General features: G+C 40.5%; 2 protein-coding genes across 2 annotated transcripts in view; both read right to left on the minus strand.

Moving 5' to 3' along the window:
• Positions 1-589: 589 nt before the first annotated feature.
• bmp10 (bone morphogenetic protein 10) lies at positions 590-6,179 on the minus strand. Its single transcript, XM_007228785.4, has 2 exons — positions 5,226-6,179; positions 590-5,068 (listed from the first exon to the last, which is right to left on the minus strand). Exons 1-2 carry the CDS (start codon positions 5,623-5,625, stop codon positions 3,990-3,992), a joined length of 1,479 nt encoding a protein of 492 aa, XP_007228847.3. The 5' UTR covers positions 5,626-6,179; the 3' UTR covers positions 590-3,989.
• Positions 6,180-8,531: 2,352 nt separating this feature from the next.
• The window catches only part of arhgap25 (Rho GTPase activating protein 25), a 43,966-nt gene continuing 31,090 nt past the window's right edge, over positions 8,532-21,407 (minus strand). The window contains exons 6-11 of the mRNA XM_022664717.2: positions 20,056-20,188; positions 18,786-18,859; positions 17,637-17,758; positions 13,874-14,034; positions 11,029-11,654; positions 8,532-10,134 (exon numbers count right to left, since the gene is read on the minus strand). Coding sequence (XP_022520438.2) covers positions 9,933-10,134; positions 11,029-11,654; positions 13,874-14,034; positions 17,637-17,758; positions 18,786-18,859; positions 20,056-20,188 — 1,318 coding nt within the window. The 3' untranslated portion in view covers positions 8,532-9,932. The remainder of the gene's footprint in view (positions 10,135-11,028; positions 11,655-13,873; positions 14,035-17,636; positions 17,759-18,785; positions 18,860-20,055; positions 20,189-21,407) is intronic.

Below are 21,407 nucleotides of genomic sequence, written 5' to 3' on the forward strand. Positions count from 1 at the left end.
TTTACCATTCCACCTTAAATGCTGCCTGCTAATTTACCAACTCACCTTAAATGATGATTTGCCATATTCCAACTTAAATGCTGCTAATTTACTATATTCCACCTTAAATGCTGCTAATTTACCATTCCACCTTAAATGCTGTTATTTTTCCAAATTCCTAATGTTGCTAATTTATCATAATTTAACATTCCACCTTAAATGCTGCTGTAGTTCCACACAGGCTTCAGGCTGAAGATGTGTTTTTTTAGGTACTGTGAACTGATTGTGTCATGCTTTTAAGGTGGAACATTTAGATGTATGTGGACTGTGGTCATAAGCAGAAATATATCACTTAACATTATTACAGGCTTAGTGTAACACATATGCTTTTTTTTAAGGTGGAAGGGGATATATTTTAAGGTGGAATTAAAAGTGTGAACAATAAATAATAAGAGTCCTGCAGTGAATCAATATATTGATGTATAATATTTCTGAAATAAGTTGAAATTGTCGTTTTTTTTTTTGTAGAATATGAATTTACTTATTTTCAGGGCAAGAACAGACTTAGACGTTGACAGATTTAGTTGTTTTAGTGGCCTTTATTGCCTTTAATGTAACGGGTACAGGTCTGAACCCTAAAGAAAGTAATAAAACTTATTTTATTTTAATCCTAACAAATCTGTTTAAAAAGAAAGTTAATATTTGCATGGCTAAATAATTAATTCTGGTGATTGCATTCTGAGATGTAAAATGAGTCCATTATACATAAACCCAAATATTATCTTTTAAACATTTAAGTATTAGGATATATTAATAAATAGTATTACTATTCGTAGACTAAGACACTAGACGGCATTTTCTTTCACAGTCTTTTTACAGTTTATTTACATTCATGACAGGAGATACAATACAAATACATCACTGTTTCAACATCAATAAGTCCCAAAATCCACAGAAGAGTGAATATTTCTTTAAAGCAGAGGAAAAAAAAAAACGTCACGAGAGCAGCAACAGGAGACCGCAGGACTTTGTGTATTTGAGCAGATCGCTGGATGTGGTCATTAGCTTTTAGCGTTTTCACTTTTTCACTCAGTTTCCCATGAGTTCAGAGGTTTCTAACACTTTTGGCCCCGGCGCAGATAACACTCAGTGGCTCTGAATGGAAAGTTAAAAGTGATGAATTGCTGCTCCGCCATGCTGTGTTTAAATAAAGGGTCCTGCGTCTAAATATATCTGCTGTTTTTTAGAGGGGGGTGATTTTTTTGAAAGATCTGCACAGCATCCCAAATCCCCGCATCTGCTCAAATGCAGTTTATCAAAGCTGCTCAGGCAGTTTCTTGACTCGAGCATTGTACAGGCATTAGTGAGGCACAACAACAGAAGAGCTCTATAAACCGTATAAACCGTCATCTGTGTCATCTGTGTCTGTAGTGTATCTATTTACATATACTGCTATACAAAATGACTTAAAATACACAATAAAATTAATAAATTAGTCAATAAATAGGCATTTGTCTTAAAGCAGCAGTACAAAAACCATATTTCAGGAGCTTCATGATGTGGACAGGTTTGAAGGAACCTCAGTCTTGTCAGTTTTTAGCAGTTACACTTTATCGATAGGTCCGATAAGGTCCAATAAGGTCCCTGTTAGAGTCCTAGTCCGAAAAAGTCAGTTTGTCATCAATAAGAAAAGAAAAGAAAAGGCAATCCGAAAAAATGTCCACAGAAGAGTCAGTTTAGCAAAGGATGCGATGCAAAACTGTATGTCCAAACTTTAGTTGGCATCCATTGCAAATTCACTTTGCACAAACAGCTGTAGAGACTTATTGCCAATTGAATAGGACTTTCTGAAACTGGTAACGTGAATCAGTTGGTATAAATCCCCTTTAATGTTCTCTGGAACATCTCTGGAACACCATCTCCATGCAATACTTTTGGATGAGATAAGTTGGTGTGGTGATCATCCAATATCATGACCTTTTCTGAAATAACTTAAAATTTGTGGCTAACTAGTGGCTGAATGCAATGTTCCAAGCAATGCTTTTGAGGAGGAAACACTCTTTTGTAATACCTTTTTAAAATACTTACTTTGGAAAGAACCAAGGAACGAGAAGGTGTCTCAGTACTTATTTGATGCCACCACTACACTAGCCACCACTTCTTCCACCACACGTCCCTTACGCAAAATGCTAAAGTTGACCCAATTGCTTTATTAGGCACTTTACAGATTTTTTTTTTATTGCATAAATGAGTCAACAATCAAATTGAATGTCCTTGTTGTAATCTGGAGCACTGTATATTGTCCAGAAGCTTCTTAAAAGTTGAGGTCATACTTTTTCCTCTATTCTCTCGGTCTGAGAAAGAAGAAGAAAAAGAAGAAGAAGCTAAAAAATCAAACCATTGAGAGGAAGATGTCTGCGTCTGTCTCTGCAAATGATGACTTCATTCTTTCTCTGGGACTTCAGAAGTTCAGAATCTTGACAGCCTTCGTTCCCACCTCCGCAGTTGCTTGGAATGGCCAGTCGCATGTTTCTCAGCCCCAACACCTTCTTATCTCAGACCGATTAAGGACTGGGAGCTCAGCTCACACGCCATGCAAGGCAAAGAGCCTAGATAACCCCCTGCACCCCACATCCACCACATCAACCACATCTATTCCCAACACACATCTACTCCCAACCGCCAGTTTGGACACTGGAAAGACCGTACGGTTTCCCTACATCTGCTCTTTATTTTGACCTGATAGTATCTCAGCTATCAGAAGTGCTACTTTCTCTTTGAATTCCAGGGTGAGAGATCAAAAACGAGGTCAAGCATGGGGCAAAGAAAAGAAAGCCAAATAGATTATAGATCTGGTCAAAACCTGCAATAGAAGGACTCCAGTACAGTACCTGGTCCTCATTATATTTTTTGGCAATATAAATAGTGTCTACATGAAGCAAAACATGCACTAGGAAAGGAAAACTCGTTGGAGTTTGTAGCTTTGAGCTTTAGAGATTTCTGTTCTCATGGACCTCAGAGAGTACATCTCACTCCAAATCATTCTGCTTAGTTTCACACATTTCCTTTCGAGAGAAGACTTCCCAGATAACAAAGCTGCTCTGCCTGGGATGGTCCATATCAAATGCATTCAGCCGAGCAGGAAACGGCGTATTGACACAGGGCAGAGGGGGGATGCAGATAGGCCTCTGAGGAGACTGGATCTAGGCGGTTTTGCAGGCATCTTGCCTCTGCCAGGGTCATTAGGATGACCCTAGAGTGTTTGGAGTTCGTTGGCCCTCTTGGGTGGGTTTAGAGCCCGCCCACAGTTTAGAGCTTTGTTGATTTTGAAATGTTGAAAATTGAAAGAACCAGCAGTCCAACGTGGTTGTTGCAACTGGTTAAAGAAATTGGCCAATAGGCGAATTGGTTTGGAAAAGTAATTCCAAAAGATGCTCTTCTTATCTGTTTTTATCTGCTTTTCTATACATTCTGACTATGATTTTTTTTTTTTTGATGATTTGTGATAAGTTATTGCACTTCATCAAGGGGGATGTTCTGCAAGTTCTCCTCAATTTAGAACTTCCTACGCAGAGATTAGTCAGAGCCATCATGACTTATACAAATTTTAAGTCTTAATGTCTTTCGCTCTTCGCGTTCCCTTTTTCTGTTCCTGAAATGAACGTAAGGTTTTAATATAACTCTCTTATAATTTTATAATAAGCGCCAAGTCCACAGTTACGCCACAATGCAGTCATATCACAATGCTGAAAGTTTCCCAACACCTTGTCCGTTCAGTAATTCTAGATTCCACGTAGGAATTTGAGTTCGCAAAGGAGCCATCCTTCTTCTGTGTTGATCTTGGCCTTGGTCTGCTTGGTCCTGAACTACTTCCTCCTGGTTCACAGTTTCATAAAAGTCTTTTCTCCTCTGAAACTAAGACATACAAAGGTCCCTCTTTTCTCAGTATCTTTGGCCAAGAACCACTCCAATCCAAAGTCAAGACCTCAAGCCCTTAGGCCCAATGAGGACTATCTGCAACCACACTCTGCCACCACCATTCCCTCAAACTTATACTGGTAGGTGACCACCCCTGCATCGTCCAGGTACAGCAGCGAGATGGGATCAAGCTTTGTGGGGACACAGCAAGCTCTGGCGACCTTGTCTGGACTTTTGATGCTGACCAAAGTCTGCACGATGGCATGCTTAGTTGGAGTGACGTGCTTGGTCAGGGGGTAAGAACAGATCCCAGTGCATTCGTAAGCCTCGTATCCTTGAGGTTCTAAGATCCAAGAGTCCCAGCCGATGTCTTTAAAGTCAACGTAGAGGGAGCTCTTCTTGCACTGGTTGCCCTTTGCATTCCTTCTAATCCTGGACGCTGTATCATAGATGAGGTTGGATCGCATCTGGAGGAGAGCTTCCTCATCCGGTTCCTCCTCTTTGTCCTGTCCTCCGTGTCCCACAGTCCCCAGCTCCTCCAAGAGGTCTGTGAACTCCAGCTCCAGGTTATCGTTGAGTCCGGGGCCAGGCGTTTCGTGCTTGATCATTTCGCTCAGCTCCTGTTTGTCGCCTCTGTGGTCGCCGCTCTGGTCGTTGGAGAAAACGATCATCAGAGGTTTGTGCTTCTCTTCCGGGCTGGTGTCGATTTCCATTTTCCCTCCCGTAGAAGAGCCTCCGACCTCGGACTCATTTTGCTCAGCCATGTTCTGTGTGTTTATACTTGCGATATGGACCTCCAGTCTGTGGGTCGTGCTGGAGTCAGACTTGTGCCAGTGATGGATGGCGGAAGTCATGTCGAACGACTCCCAGCCATTGTCCATACCGTACACCTGCCGAGAGGCCAACTCCACAAACTGCGTCTCTTCTTCTTTTTCTCCTCCTTCTTCAAAAACGTCTCCTCGTCTGGGCTGACTACTGTTTATGGCCCGCTGTACCACCTCGTAAATGGTGACCTTGCGGTCAACGCCAGCGTACAGGTGGCGGTCAGCTTGGACGAGGGTGTAGAGGCGTAACTCTCCCGCCATTACTCGTTCGTGATGCGGGATTGAAACGTTGAAGAGGAGAGGGTGACGCCTTACGCCATCGCTTCCAACGTTGCTCAGGGAGGAGTCTGTGAAGTGCAACCACATCAACAGCAGAATGAGTAAAATTATGAGTAAGGGCCACAATGTACTAACAATTCCCATAATGTCACTTTTATATTTGTTTAATTGAGAATAGATTTCGAACAAACTTATGAAGAAAACATCTTTTAATAAAAACCTTACCTTCGGTCTTGAAGCTGCGCACAATGTTGGCAGACGGCATGGCAGTGCGATCGTTGGCAAATCGGTTGTACAGCTCCAGCATGTACTCTGGTGGTTCCACTCGTGGTGCACCAGGCTGCATAGGTGGCCCACGGCCCGTCAGGTTGAAGGTTCTGAGGAACTGCCCTTTGAGATTCTCCAGCAAGCTCTGCAAGTCCACCTCACTGTCCTGCTCCAGAAAGGAAGGGTCCACAAACCCTCCACGCCCGTCCTCTAGCCCCGGGGCAGGACGGTGTCTCTCCGGGGAGCTGATAGGGCTGGAGTCTCCCGGGGAAAGAGGCACCAAGAGAAGCAGGAGAAAGGGTAGAAAAGACAAGGTGGCGATGACAAACCCATGTTTCCAAACCCCAGTGGCTGCCATGGTTAGAGGGGCAAAAAGGGGTGTGGGGTAGCTTGTATCAGCTGTAGGCGCTTTCCAATGTGCAGGAGGTCTTACACAAGAAGAAAAAAATCTTGGTAGATCCAGTAGATACAGAAAGAAATTGACTAATCCCAAGCCTGTGTCGCAAAAAAAAAAAGATCCCTGAATGCCCTTGCAGATCCAGATGGTTCCTGAAGGTTCTTGCAAGAAAATAAGCTTGGTGAAAGTTGAATGCTGGTGTTGGTTTCCTGCTCTGTGTTGCCTAGAGTTGCTGGACGCTGATGGTCACAGCGGTGCAGTGCTCCTGGTGGTCCAGATCTTGGCGTATTTATTCCTTCGTACACCTTTTGATGTTTGTTTGATGTCTGAAGAGTTTGGCTTGAAGGGTGACTTCACTGAGCTCTACTGTGGCATCTCTTTTCTTCTTTTCTTGTGTATTTTCCTCTCTCTCTCTTTCTCTCTCTCTCTCTCTTGCTCTCTCACTATCTCCTGCTCTGACCCTTATCTATGAGCTGGGAAGTTCTGCATTGCTGCTGGTGGTGTCCCAGTGTGTGTGTATGTGTGTGTGTGTGTGTACGTTACGTTATCTACTTTCTTTCCTTAATGAGGACTTTGTAAACATTGGTCCGATACCAGCAGAAGCCCCTTCCTTGTTAGGGTGTTTTTTTGTTTGGGTGGGTGAGCCAGGGAAGATTTGGGCCTACTGTTTATTTGCTTTTCCAATGGTGTGGTTCAAGTGTTGGGCGACCGCTTCATTGAGCGTTTCTTTCGGACAAAGTTGTTAAGAGGTCTTGATATTTTGGAGTTTTGTCGGATGATATCTGGGGACACGACTCATCAAAACAGGGAAATTGATGTTGGAAATTGAAATGAAATGAGGTGTGAGGAGCCATGTCCTCAACAAAGAACCATCTAGCAGGAATTTATACTGGAGATCTTTGAGGTTTACCATGGTTTAGAAGGGCGTGACTCATGGAAACATATAATCCACAATTATAAACGTTTAGGAAACATGAATGTGAATCAAAAGAAACGACTGAAGGTTCTTTGTTGTTGTGAGTTCAGAAACACTGTGTGATCTTAGTGGAGATCACAGAAATGATTTCACTTTTTAGGAAGAAGTTGCTGATTCATGGGGACCAATAAGTCTTCTTTTAGGCAATGCAATTGTACGAAATTTTAGTTTCCCCCCCTAAAACCATACATCCATTCAAAGAATCATAAAGAAACATTTCTGTTGCAAATTTTTGTGAACATTTATTGTACCATTGCATAACTTACACACTCAGTCTCCAATCTTCAAGAATACAATGCCAAAAAAATCTGAAACTATCGCAAAAGGCAAGGGGTCTTTTTCAACAAATGTCATTAAGAAGAAAATAGTTTTTACAAAGATTCTGACATTTAAAAGGGTGTAACTCTTGGCAACATATGCCTCAAAATAAAACATTTAGGAAACACATATGTGGAATAATAGTAATTACTTCCCATTAGGAAGAAGTTGCTGACTCATGATGGACTATTCCAAGTCCAGCAATCTTCAGTCTCAAATCTTCAAGAACTTAATGCTAAAAATGTTTTTTTATTTGTGATTTGTGAAAAGATTTCATACTGAGTTCCCCAATGGTAAAACAAATTACCTACTGCTGTGGCTTTGGGAAAAAACACATCCGCTAAATGCAAAGTAATGTAAAGTAGATATTTCTGAAGTATAATTTGCAGTTTACTTTTGCTTTGCACTGAAAACATCTCTACTCTCCGCCCTCCACTGCCCTGACATCCTTATCAGTGCCTGGCTGTCAGAGCGGTGGCTTCCAAAGTAGCAGTCCTTCGTTGGTGACGCTCACGCGTTAAGCAAACAGCCTTTTCGGAAGTGCTGGGAAATCCTTATCTCGGTTGTTCTGGGACCGAGGAGGCCTTGCAGCCGGTAGAAATCTGCAGCGGGGCCGAGGGTACGTCAAAATGTCCCCTGGTGTGGCCCCGCATAGTGAATACGGTCACATCCAGCAGCAATGCTCTGCGTAGTTCAAATTCTCCAAGGCATTTAGGAGTAGCCCACCCTGTGCACTACTTAGAGCTGGTTTGGGATCAGCTCCAGCAAGCCTGAGGGACTTGTACTGGGTACTGAGTGAACTTAGCAACAGGTCTGAGATCAGTGTGAATGAGGGGAACATCTCCCAGCACTTAACAAAGGAAAGGTCCAGGATGGGGGTCAGATATGCGAAAGGCTGCCTCATGTGTCTCTGATTGCAAATGACGTATAAGGTCAAAGGTGCCAAAGATGGTTCCTCAGAAAAGTGAGCAGAAGAAAGCTGACCTAGTGACCGAACGTTCCAGCATTCCTCTCTTGCTCACGTTCGTCTTTTCACACTCGCCGATTGCGTTGGTTATCGCCGACTGGCTTGGCCGTTGTCACCGACCGTGTTGCGCAGAACCTTCCAGAAACATCTCAGACAAACATTCTTGGACCGTCTGGAATCTGTGCTTCTGCTATGGACGACCCAACTGCAGATTATCAAGAGGCCACTGGATGTTTTCTTGTTGATCTGGAGAAGGCCTGATGTTTCTCTGTCAATTTTTGTCAATCCCGCCAGCAGTCCTTCCTTCCTTTCTTACGTAATGTTTTCCCTCTGTTGATCGTTTGTTTATTTCTAATGGCACGATATTGTGCCTAAATCCCACACTCTTGGACACACTCGCGGACACTCTCGCTGTCTTGCTTTTTGGCTCCAAACCTTGTTTTATAAAGGAAAATGTGAAAAAGTCCAAAACCCAGCATGCATTAGAAGTTTCAGCCTGAGTTTGGTTAATTTATGGCAGTATCGGCTTTGATTAGGCACCGGACGTGCTTGAATTGGGCTGAATCTGGTTTATACTCAGCAACCAGTGTGTATTCTGAGCTCAAAGAACACACTTCACATCACTTCTTAACAAAAAAACTTTTATTAAAAATTATATTACATTAATTCTAAAGTATTACTGGCACACTCTGGTACAGCAGTCACTGACACACAGCAGCCATTGGTACATGTAGGTGCAGCAGCCAATGGCACTCACACAGGTACAGCACGCACTGGCACTTTCACACAGGTACAGCAGTAACTAGCACTCACACAGGTACAGCAGTCATTGGCGCTCACAGGTACAGCAGGCACTGGCACTCAGGTACAGCTTTCACTGGCACTCACACAGGTACAGCAGTCACTGGCATTTTCACAGGTAAAATGAACCCTGACACATGCAGGTACAGCCGTCAATGGCACTCATACAGGTACAGCAGTCACCGGCAATTACACAGGTACAGCACTCATTGGCACACATAGGTTGAACAAGCCCCGACACATGCAAATACAGCACTCATTGGCACTCGCACAGGTACCTGGCACTTACACAGTTACAGCAACCAATGGCACTCACACAGGTACAGCACTCACTGGCACTCACACGGTTAGAACAAGCCCTGATGCATACAGATACAGCACTCATTGGCACACACACAGGTACAGCAGTCACTAGCACTCACACAGGTAGATCGATCACTGGCACTCATACAGGTACAGCAGCCATTGGCATTTGGAGGTGCAGTAGCCACAGCAGTCACTGGCACTCACACAGGTACAGCACTCATTGGCACACAAAGGTAGAACAAGCCCTGACACATGCAAACACAGCACTCATTGGCACTCACACAGGTACAGCACTCATTGGCACACAAAGGTGGAACAAGCCCTGACACATGCAAATACAGCACTCATTGGCACTCACACAGGTACAGCAGCCATTGGCATTTGTAGGTGCAGCAGCCACAGTAGTCACTGGAACTCACACAGGCACTCACACAGGTCACTGGCACTCTCTCAGATACAGCAACCAATGACACTCACACAATTACAGCACTCAATGGCACTAGCAGGTATTTCACACCAACACAGTGTTTGGGTTTATTTTAGAACATTAGATCGTTCTGTTCTGAAAACATCGGACACACATCCCCAAACAACTATCGGTACCTGCCGATTATTGTTTCACCTGTATTTATGATATATTATAAAACATCTTCACTAAAAAAAATAAATGATACCTCGCAGAGGGCACCCAGTCTTTATTACCTAATTTTATAAATTTCATATATTAATGTCCTTTAAGTGCGTTTAAATAGAAAATAAAGACTCCTAAATCTTTTATTCCAGTCCACTGATAAAAAAACAGATCCTACGGAAATTAAAGGACCAATAAACCCAGTAGAACTTCCTTATCATACCAGCCAGTTCCAAAAAACAGTCCAGAGTCCAAAGCAGTCCAGTGTCCTATACTGGTCCAGCTCTGGACTTGTTGAGGAAGTCCTGGATGTCCCTGTCCAGCTGCTCGTTGCGTCTCAGAGCTTCGTCTCTGCTGCGCTCTGCGTTACGCAGCAGAATCTCCAGAGCAGATTTACGGCGACGCTCGGCCTCCAGCTGGGACTGAAGCTCCGCCACCGTCGCACCCAACTCCTTATTCCTCTGCTGGAGACTAAAAACACACAAAAAACATACAGAGGCTTTAAAAAATGGTATGTATTTATACCATTTATACTTTTCCATATTGTCTCCTCACAACCACAAACTTATTTTTTTTTTTTATCAAGATTTTAAGTAATAGATCAACACAAAGTAGCACATAATTGTGAAGTATAACGAAATCAAACAAAATCAAATAAAATGGTAAACTGTGAAACATGGTGGTGGCAGCATCATTCTGTGGGGATGCCCAGTTAGGAAGCTGATCAGAATTGATAGAAGGAAGATGGATAGATATAAAAACCTGTTGGAGGCTGTAAAAAAGACTTGAGACCTTCCGACAAGACGATGACCCTAAACATACAGCCAGAGCTACAGTGGAACGGTTTCAAATGGTTTCTGGGGGTGGTTTCCAATCTTTACAGAATTTTCCGGACATTTACTGCAATTTCTGGGCATTTACATCAAAAGTGGCCCTAAAATCTACTAAAAATGTCCATTGTACGAAAACTGTACCACAAATCACTACAAAAAGCACAAGCAACGTAATTCAGTAATTCTAGTTTCTAACATCTCGCAAAATTATGCATTTTTTTGTTGAAAGCTGTGGAAGGAACAGCGTAAAAAATTGCAAATAGAATAAAAATAATTATGAATAACAGTAACACGATATATCATCCCAGAAAGTATTGCGATAAACGATAGTCATTTTAAGATTATCTTAACATCATTGACCTAATGATACTAATACAGCATAACCAGGTCAATGATGTTAAGATAATCTTAAAATGACTATCGTTTATCGCAATACTTTCTGGGATGATATATCGTGCACAAAAAACAAATGGTATCGTGACAGGCCATATTATAGAGGTTCTACATAATAAAATATTAACAGATCAGGTACCTGACGATAAGGTCCTGCTGGTCGGTACTCTGGTCTTTCTGGTTTGCTGTGAGGTTCTGTGATGGAGATGCTCCAGTAGTGGGCGTGGCTTTCTCCTCTTTAGCCGTGATTGGTGCACTTTGTTGAGGGCTTCCTTGTGGTTTCGTGTCCGTCGCCGTCGCCACCACTGTCTCTTTCGCTTCCGGAAGATTCTCCTGAACGATGGTGACATCACTTCCTCTCCTCTCCAGCACCGGATCCTCGGCCGCAGGTTTGTCCTCACTGCTCTGTCTCCCCGGGAACAGCTGGACCTTCTGCAGGTCCAGGATTTTAAAGATGTCCTCAGACAGCGTTTTCTCGTCTTTCTCGTCGAAGCACCCCGGCAGGCGGCTCCAGCGGTCCCAGGACGGCTCCCGAGACACTTTACCCACCGCGGGGCCGCCCAGGCTGGGCAGGGTCTGCGTCCGCTTCCTGGGGCTTCCAGACCACATGTCTCCTCCTCCTGTGGGAGACGAGGAGGACGGAGAGGACGGGGAAATGGGTCCAAACTCTGAGCCTGAGTCAAAAGACTGCTGTCCTCTCCTCTCGATCTCCGGCGTGTCCACCTCCTCTTCTTCTGGGGACTCGGACAGGGACGAAACCTCGCACTGCGGAAAAAGAGAGAGAGAGAGAGGACGTGTGTGGGCATGTGGTGGCCACAACTTAAACATGTCACGCAAAAACTTTGTAGCTTAAAAAGGGAAAATTCACAGGATCAGAAAATATATATTTAATCGAGGTTATAAGGTGTCTGTATGTCTTTATAAGATTGAAAAAAGAGCGGGAATTAGTGACATCATGTGGTAAAGCATGGAACTGCAAGTGAAAATAACATAATAATTAACATATAAGCATATTAATTAGTTCATACCACATAAACCAAGATTAAGAACAGAAGATTAAGGATTTTTGTCTGCATGTACAAAGTGTCGATGCATCCCGTATTTTATTCTGCTTTATATATATTCTATGTAGTATTATGTTTATGCTCAATTCAAAGGTGAAATATATATATATATATATATATATATATATATACAGATTATTATTATTAATTTTTTTTATTAATTTTATTTTTTGTGGCAACTAATGAATCAGGCCCCTGGTCTTAACTACATAGGTTTTCTAAAAAAATTTATTTATTTGCATAGTGCATGTCTCTCCATCTTGCCTTTACTTACCATCAGTGTGTAGGTAGTCGACCCCCCACCCTCCCCCACAGTCTATCTTCCCTAGTGTACTCTGTTGTTATGCTTTACAAAAGCCTCATTGTTGAAGGCTATCAGAGCAAGTTACCATTGCCTGTATGGATGGGTTTTACTTATGAGTAAAAACTCGTTGTACTAAACATTTCTCTGTATTTCAAAATTTAAAAGCATGTAATACGTAGTTAAATCAACTTACATTACATTACATTACATTACGTTTGGCAGACGCTTTTGTCCAAAGCGACTTACAATATTCAAGTACAATGTAAAATAAGTTTAAAGGTAAAACATCTTTGGATAGGGATAAAAGGAGGTCAAAGGGGAATAATAGGATAGAGGAGTGAAGGAGAGGAAGAAGGAAATGAGGTTAGAAGTAGTTAGTGTGTTAGAGGTGTTAGGAGAGTAAGTGCTCTTTGAAGAGCTCTGTCTTCAGGAGTTTATTAAAGATAGTGAGAGATTCTCCTGATCTGGTAGTAGAAGGTAGTTAGTTAGAGGTGTTAGGAGAGTAAGTGCTCTTTGAAGAGCTCTGTCTTCAGGAGTTTATTAAAGATAGTGAGAGATTCTCCTGATCTGGTAGTAGAAGGTAGTTAGTTAGAGGTGTTAGGAGAGTAAGTGCTCTTTGAAGAGCTCTGTCTTCAGGAGTTTATTAAAGATAGTGAGAGATTCTCCTGATCTGGTAGTAGAAGGTAGTTAGTTAGAGGTGTTAGGAGAGTAAGTGCTCTTTGAAGAGCTCTGTCTTCAGGAGTTTATTAAAGATAGCGAGAGATTCTCCTGATCTGGTAGTAGAAGGTAGTTAGTTAGAGGTGTTAGGAGAGTAAGTGCTCTTTGAAGAGCTCTGTCTTCAGGAGTTTATTAAAGATAGCGAGAGATTCTCCTGATCTGGTAGTGGAAGGTAGTTTGTTCCACCATTGGGGAACTCTGTATGAGAACAGTCTGGATTGCTTTGTGTGAATGTTTGGCAAAGCGAGGCGACGTTCATTGGAGGAGCGCAGCGGCCGGGAGGTAGCGTAAGCCTTCAGGAGCGAGTGCAGGTAGGAAGGAGCCTGTTCTGTCATCACCTTGTAGGGGATAGTAAGAGTTTTGAATTTGATGCGAGCATCAACTGGTAGCCAATGGAGCTCAATGAGCAGCGGGGTGACATGTGCCCGTTTTGGTTGGTTGAAGATCAGACGTGCTGCTGCGTTCTGGATCATCTGGAGTGGTTTTACTACACAGGCCGGGAGGCCAGTTAGCAGGGCATTGCAGTAGTCGAGGCGTGAGATGACGACCGCTTGCACCAGGAGTTGGGTGGCCTGTTGCGTCAAGAACGGTCTAATTTTTTGGATGTTATAGAGCGCAAAGCGGCAGGACCGAGCAACCGAGGCCACATGGTGCGTACTTGCAAACTTGCAAACAGTCCAGTGCCAAATCATTAATAAAGTTATGAGTTAAAGCATTAAGTAAATAGAAATATAAGGGTTGAAGCAGCTAATATTTTTAACATGTTAGCATTGTTAGCTTTTCCAGTTGATAAAAACATTATAGCATGGAAACGTGTGCACAAATAGAAGTTGGACAGTGATTGTAGTGATTGATTGTAGTTCTTGTCTTGATTGTAGTGATGCGTAGTGATGCAGTACCTCTGCAGACTCCCAGCCCACGAAGCTGCGAGGGTTACTGGCTTTCTGACTCTTGGTCTTCTTGCTGGGAGGCGGAGTTGGGGGCAGGTCTTTATGGGCAGGAAAGAGCAGCTCATGGTGCCGAATCATCACCGTCATAACCTTCTGAATCATAGGAGTTCCTGTAGGAGCAGATGTGAGTGAGAATGTGAGAATATGAGTCATATATTACATTTTTGCATTTTTGTCATACGAACAAACTTTAATAACAGACAAATATAACTTGAGTTTATATGAAAAGCACTTTCTAAATGATTTCACACTTTTATAAAGCTGATTTCAGTTTCACTACTAACCACAACCAGGCCTGATTACTGCCAGACCTGTAGAATCAATAAATCACTTTTTTATTATAGACTTTTTCTGACAACATGAAGCAGATAAAAGATCCCAAAAAGCAACACATTATTGTATTACACCCCCATCTGAAGAAACTCAACAACAGATAGGAAAACAAAGTTATTGATCATCTATCAGCAGGGTTGGGCACGTTACTTTGAAAAAGTAATTAGTTATAGTTACTAGTTACTTCTCCAAAAAAAGTAACTGAGTTACTAACGGAGTTACTCAACTATAAAAGTAACTAGTTACCTGTAAAAGTAACTATGGCGTTACTTTTATTATTTGTCTGTCAAAAAAAAAGGAAATCAATTATGCATTTACTATTATTATTAGAAAAATAACAAAAAATAACAAACGAAAATAAACCCAAAATGTTGACAAAAATATAATCTAATGAATTTCAAAAAAAAAAAACGAAATTCTCCACACAACCAAAGAAAATTACTAAAACATGTAATACTGAAAAAAAACGGAAAAAAATGAAAAACGCGTCTGGGGATGAAATTTAACAAACCAAGCCACACTCAAAGGAAATATGTATATATAAACAAAACAAAATAATGGACAAAAACAGCAATCTAATGACCGTTAAAATGGTATTAATATAACAGCTTCACCAAAAGAGAATAGAGCTTAGATCGTGCCCAAAAAATCTGACCCGACCCAGCCCGAGCACGTTCTGCCCAAGCCCGAAATATGAACTGTCTGTTTTCGGGCTGATTGAATGAGTGAAATATGATCAGAATTATGTTAATTAACACTGTAACATAGAAGCATAGAACTATTATTTAATTTAAATGATTTTTAAGAACAGCTACACACAGCAGTGCTGCAAGTCAAACGCGGAGGCGTTCACGTGATTACATTTTTTCATTTCTATTATAGTTTAATTTAATTTTTTTTTTTTCATTTTCATTTTCATTCAGTTTTCATATGTTTTTAGGGTGGGCTTGCTAGTTTTTATTAGTTTTCACACATCTTATCAGAGAGATCAATCTAATAAACGTGAGAGAAAGAGAGAGAGAGAGAGAGAGAGATTTCTGGTATGAGCTACTCACAGGTAAATGTTCTCACACACTGTATCTCCTGTTTCTCTTTTATCTCCTCGCGCTCATATTGTAATCCCATACATTAATTCTGCAGTTTCTCAGTGTTTTCTGTCGTATTTTGCGGCACGAGCGCTTTAAACAAGAACTATCGCCACGGACCGCGAGGTGCCGCGAGCTGCTGCTGCTGTGCTGAATCCGACTCCCTGCTGAATCAGACTCCGCTTAGCAAACAGAATCGGCACAACACCGCCCGCTGTACAACTCCAAGAGTGAAAACAGCGCTTATAAATAAATTAAACACAAAAATGAGGGTATTCTATCAGTAATTTCAGTTCGTTTTAGTTAGTTTTATAAACACAAAATACAGTTCGAGATAGTTATGTTTTTCCTTTTAATTACCGTTTTTATTAGATTCAGTTAACACAAATGTTTTTTCACTTTCAATTTTCGCTATTTCGTTCGCTTTAGTGAACAATAATAATTGGTTACTTAGCAACATTGTGATTATCACACCAGAGCTTTATATAAAATAAAAATAGGAGCCTGATTTCGGGTCGGTCCTCGGGTCAGGTCAGGTTCGGGCAGAGAATCTAAGCTCTAAAATAGAAAGCAGCAGCACCACAAAAACCGGAGCAGCTAAAAAGAGCTTAACGTCCTTAATTCGGAACTTGGGTTGTCCACGGCAATCACTGAATTGATTAGAGCAGCAAATCGTCACAATTGTGCCTCACTTTACCACGCCAAACCACAGGCACAGCGGCCAGAAGCTCAAGTTCACCGGACAGAGGAGGGGTTAACCAGGGCAAAGCGAAGTTACAACAAAAAAAAAAAAAGTTAATAGAGCTGCTAAAGTAACGTGCAGTAACGGGGTGTCGGAAATGGTAACGGCGTTATAGTTACAGTCAGAGTAATTAGTTAGATTACTCGTTACTGAAAAAAAGTAACGCCGTTACTCCCAACACTGTCCATCATTCTGGAAAAGGTTAAAAAGTCATTTATTTCTAAAGCTTTGAGACTCCAGAGAATCACAGTGATTCACTATTATTCACTAATGGAGAAAAAACATGGAACACTGGTGAACCTTCCCAGGAGTGACCGGCCGACCGAAATTACTCCAAAAGGGCATGAAGAACTCATCCAGGAGATTCCAGAAGAACCCAGAACAACATTTAAAGCACTGCTAGTTAAAGTCTGATTGAGATGCTGTTGATGATTTTTAACAGGACGTTTATGCTGAAAAATCCTCCAATGTGTCTGAATTAAAACTATTCTGTAGAGAATTATTAGTAAAGTTATTAGATTTAGGGGGTAAATACTTTTTCACACAGGGCTAGATTGGCTTGGATAGTTGTTTTTTTTTTCACTTTAATAAATAAATTTATAAATTTTATATTTACTTGGGTTATATTTGTCTGATATTAAAGTTTGTTTGATAATCAGAAAAATGCCAATATGACAAAAAAGCAAAAATAAAATAAATCTGTAGGAGGGCAAATAATTTTTAATGCCACTGTATGCATAAAACATATATTTGACAAGATATGATGAAAACTCCAAAAATGAACATTTTGTTGTTCAATGGAAGTCAATATATTCGATGTAATTTTGGAGCATTTCTATTGGTCCCTGCATCATGAATTTCTGATACAGTATGAAGAACAACTTCCAGATTCAGAATATGAGTTTATTTCAGGTCATTTTGAAGAGTTTCTATTGGTCCGTTCATGTAAGGAACAGTTTGTCTGTTCCAATGATGTAGTATTATTTAATTACTATATAATAAACACAGTATGGAGTTCCATCACTTTTGGCATGTCCCATGACTTTTGGCATGTCCCATGATTTTTGGCTTGTGTAGCAAGGAAGCTGAAGAACTTGGGTCAATCTACTTCACTCACAAGATAACACCTAACAACTTTCCAAGTTGTTGCCTAAGGTGAACACTTCTAGATTAAGGTTTGGACAAAATATCGACTTTATCGTATATGTTGTGCATTCGGTATGTATTATTTTTATATAACTCACTAAGCTCCGCCCCCGAATCAGACTTACTAACGTTACTGCTTTATTACTCCACATGGTGGCGCTATAATAATCCCTAAATGAATAGGTTTAATAAACCTGTGGTGATTTAATATCGATTGTTAAATTGTGTGAAACTTAAACACCAATAAATCTATACAGTAATTGCATGTATTTGAGTATTTAGGAGTATTTTATCCTCTTCAGAAACACAGATACTGTGAAGTATCGTAGAGAATTATCTTGAGATTTTATCGATTATCTCAGTATCACCACCCCTTTTCTATCTAGAGGTAATGAGAAGATCTCACCCTTCATCATGCTGATCGCGTCCTCCACTTGTGGTTTGAACAGGTTCACTCCCATCACGGTTGCCAGATTCTCCACACTCATCTTGTTCACTTTGGAGTGCTGCTGCACCTCAAACAGGAACCTTAAATACAAATACATAAACATATACAATTATACGGTGTGTTGCAAAAGTATTCATACCTCGTTCATTAAACGTTTTCGCATTTTGTCTCCTTACAACCACAAATTTAAATGTATTTTATTGAGATTTTAATAAAATACATTTAAGATTGTTTGTGAGCTTTGGGTCATTGTCCTGCTGCAGAACCCAAGTACACCTGAGCTTGAGGTCACAAACAGACAAATTAGGATTTTCTGGTAAATTCTTGATTTTTGATTCTACAGGTCTGTCAGTAATCAGGTCTGGATATGATTAGTAGTACTGCTCAGCCTCGCCCCTAAACCCATACATCACCCATTGCCACTACCAAACTACTACTAGTATTTTGTTGCATTTTTCAAATTTGAGCTGAGGTTGAAGTCACCTAAAATTAAGGGGGTTTAGTTAGTTACTCTTTAAACATCTCAATAAAATACATTTATAAAATAAATGTATTTTTTTGCCCAGTTTTCTCCTTAATATACACAACCCACTCATCAGGATTGTGATGCTCCAGGAGGGTTAAGAAGACTAGAACACGCCTCCTCTTCCGACACATGTGAAGTCAGACTCCGCCTCTTTTTGAACTCTTTTTGCCGAGTAGCATCACAACGCTAACGCTCGGAGGAAAGCGCCTTCAGCGACACGGTTCTGATACATCAGCTCACAGACGCAGCCTTCTGCTGATCCACATCACCCTAGGAGTGATGAGGGGAAAGAAGAGCGCCATCTACTGTATCCACCCAGAGAGAGCAAGAGCAACTGTGCTCTCTCAGGGCTCCGGCAGCTGATAGCAAGCTGCATGACCGGGATTCGAACCAGTGGTGATCTGATGATAGTGGCAGCACTTTAGACTGCTGGACCTCCCGGAGCCATGAGTACTTTTTTAAATCCACTGTTCAAAACTTGAGCACAGTTCAACAGGTGTGAACTCAGGTGTGAACTCAGGTGTGAACTCAGGTGTGAACTCAGGTGTGAACTCAGGTGTGAACTCAGGTGTGTGATGTACCTGCATATGTAACTGAGGAGGTTGTAGTTGACTTTTGGAAGCAGGCTGATCTGTTTCTCCAGCTTTTCCCTCCCCTGTGCAGAAAAAATATATATTTTTATTATCATTATTATTAGTGACACTATTAATTCCTGTGGAAAATTATATTAATATATTATATTAAAATATTATATTAATATTTGAAGACATTTACGACCCAAAGATAACCTGAGTAAATATAAAAAGCACTTTTTAAATGATAAATTAATTTTTATTAAAGGAAAATAAACTATTCAAACCAATATTGCGCTGTATGAAAAAGTGTTTTCCCCCTAAATCTAATAACCCTGTTTTTCCACTCTTGGCGGCAAAAAGACAGAATTGTTTTAATTCAGATACGTTGGAGGATTTTCCAGCATAAAAGTCCTTTTTAAGATCATCCACAGCGTCTCAATCAGACTTTAATCAGACCATTCCTCCAAAACCTTTATTTAGTTTTTATTCTAATCCATTCAGAGGTGCTGGACTTGTTTGTGAGCTTTGGGTCATTGTCCTGCTGCAGAACCCAAGCACACCTGAGCTTGAGGTCACAAACAAATGGACAGACATCATTCTCCTTTAGGATTCTGGTAAATTCTTGATTCTAAAAAATGTGATTAATCACAGTTAATTTATGGGGGCAAACACTTCTTCACTCAGGGCTAGATTAGTTTTTTATAGTTTTTTACCCCTTAATAAATACATTTATCATTTAAAAAGTGCTTTTTATATTTACATAGGTTATATTCTTCTGATGTTACAGTTTGTTTGATAATCTAAAAACAAGGAAGTATGACAAAAATGCAAAAACAAAAACTTTTTGAAGCCACTGTATTTATAATGTATCGTGTGTAATTTGAAATATAGACTTCTATAAGTCAATGAGTGTGGTAAAAGTGCATCTTGGAGTTATAACTGGAAACAAAATGAGCATTGTTGCAAAATGGAAATGCAAAACAATGCTACAACAATTATTTTATCCCAATTATCACTTTCAGAAATGCTAAAAGCAAAAATTTGATTTAAAAAGAACATTTGTTTAATATCTCAGCTGTAGTATATACTCAGTTTTTGTTAGTTTTTTTTGGCTTGATGTTTTCTTGACTCTTCAAGTGAGTTACTGATAAAGTGGAAAATATGTCAAATTATTTCCACCTTTCCTAAAGACTGGCAAATTCAAATACACAGCATTTGTTTTTAGTTCTATAAAAGCCGATAAATGAGAAATAAACCCCTGTGTAAAATCTCTCACCGCCGCTGTGGTGGCGTCCAGCATCAGGCTGCTGTCCAGAAAGTCCTGGTACTGAGTCCACGGCACCACCGGCTCCGGCAGCTCCCGCAGGTACAGCTTGAGTAACGACCCCACCGTGTGGACATCAGTGTCACTGCAGGAAACACAGGAATATTAAATATATATCACACTACATACACATTCACTGATACTGTAGATGGGTATGCACACATTCATGTTTTACATACAATGTACAGTATATATATTATTTTTTATTTTTTATGTATTCAATCCATCAATCCACCAATCAATCCAGCCATCATCAATTAGTTCATTAATTAGTCCATCAGTTCTTCCATATAGCCACAAATCCATCCACCAACCCAATAATCCATAATTCATCAATCCTTCAATCCACCAATCCATTAATCCATCCATCAATCCACCAATCAATCCAGCCACCAACCCATCCAGTATTTTAACTGTTGAAAAGCAGTTGAATTTTAGCTGAGGAGTGAATAAATGCTGATTCATACATATTTTTACATCTAAACAAAATAATTGATCATATTATTACAAATAATATTTTTAAACCTTACTCACGAGAAACGTCTTGGTTTGATTTTGAAAAACATAGTAAAAAAAATCCATCAATCTACCCATCAAACCAATCTGTCCTTCAATTCATCAATCATTCATCCATAAAAACACTAATCCATCCACCAATCCGTCCATCAATCCACCAATCTATCAATCCACCAATCCATCCATCAATCCACTAGTACATCAATCCACCAATCCACCAATCCATCCATCAATCCACCAATCCATCCATCAATCCACTAGTACATCAATCCACCAATCCACCAATCCATCCATCAATCCACCAATCCATCCATCAATCCACCAATCCACTAGTACATCAATCCACCAATCCATCTATCAATCCACTAGAACATCCACCAATCCATTAATCCGTCAATCCACCAATCCATCTATCAATCCATCAATCTATCAATCCATCCATCAATCCACTAGTTCATCAATCAATCCAAAAATCCACTAATCAATCAATCCATCCAACAATCCACAAATAAATCAATCAATTCACCAATCCATTAATCTATACAACAATCCATCCACCAATCCACTACTACATCAATCCATCCACTGGTTTTATACAGCACTTTTTTGTATGTACCAAAAACACCTTAGCAGCCAAATATACTTAACATAATTCATAAACTTCCCCTTTAAACCTGTAGATTTTACTTTAGGTTATTGTTTATGTGTTTAATTTGGGATGTATTTTTGATATACACTTCTGCTGATATCCACCCAATACATCACCCTTCTATACTGATACTCTCCAT

Source organism: Astyanax mexicanus, chromosome 22 (genome assembly GCF_023375975.1).
Source record: "Astyanax mexicanus isolate ESR-SI-001 chromosome 22, AstMex3_surface, whole genome shotgun sequence".
Classification (NCBI taxonomy): domain Eukaryota; kingdom Metazoa; phylum Chordata; class Actinopteri; order Characiformes; family Acestrorhamphidae; genus Astyanax; species Astyanax mexicanus.

Excerpts from the sequence above, each read along its gene's own strand:
- bmp10 (XM_007228785.4), bottom strand. The coding sequence starts at position 5,625 with ATGGCAGCCACTGGGGTTTGGAAACATGGGTTTGTCATCGCCACCTTG. Across the intron at positions 5,069-5,225 it reads GCGCAGCTTCAAGACCGAAG|ACTCCTCCCTGAGCAACGTT; the intron begins GTAAGGTTTTTA and ends TGCACTTCACAG.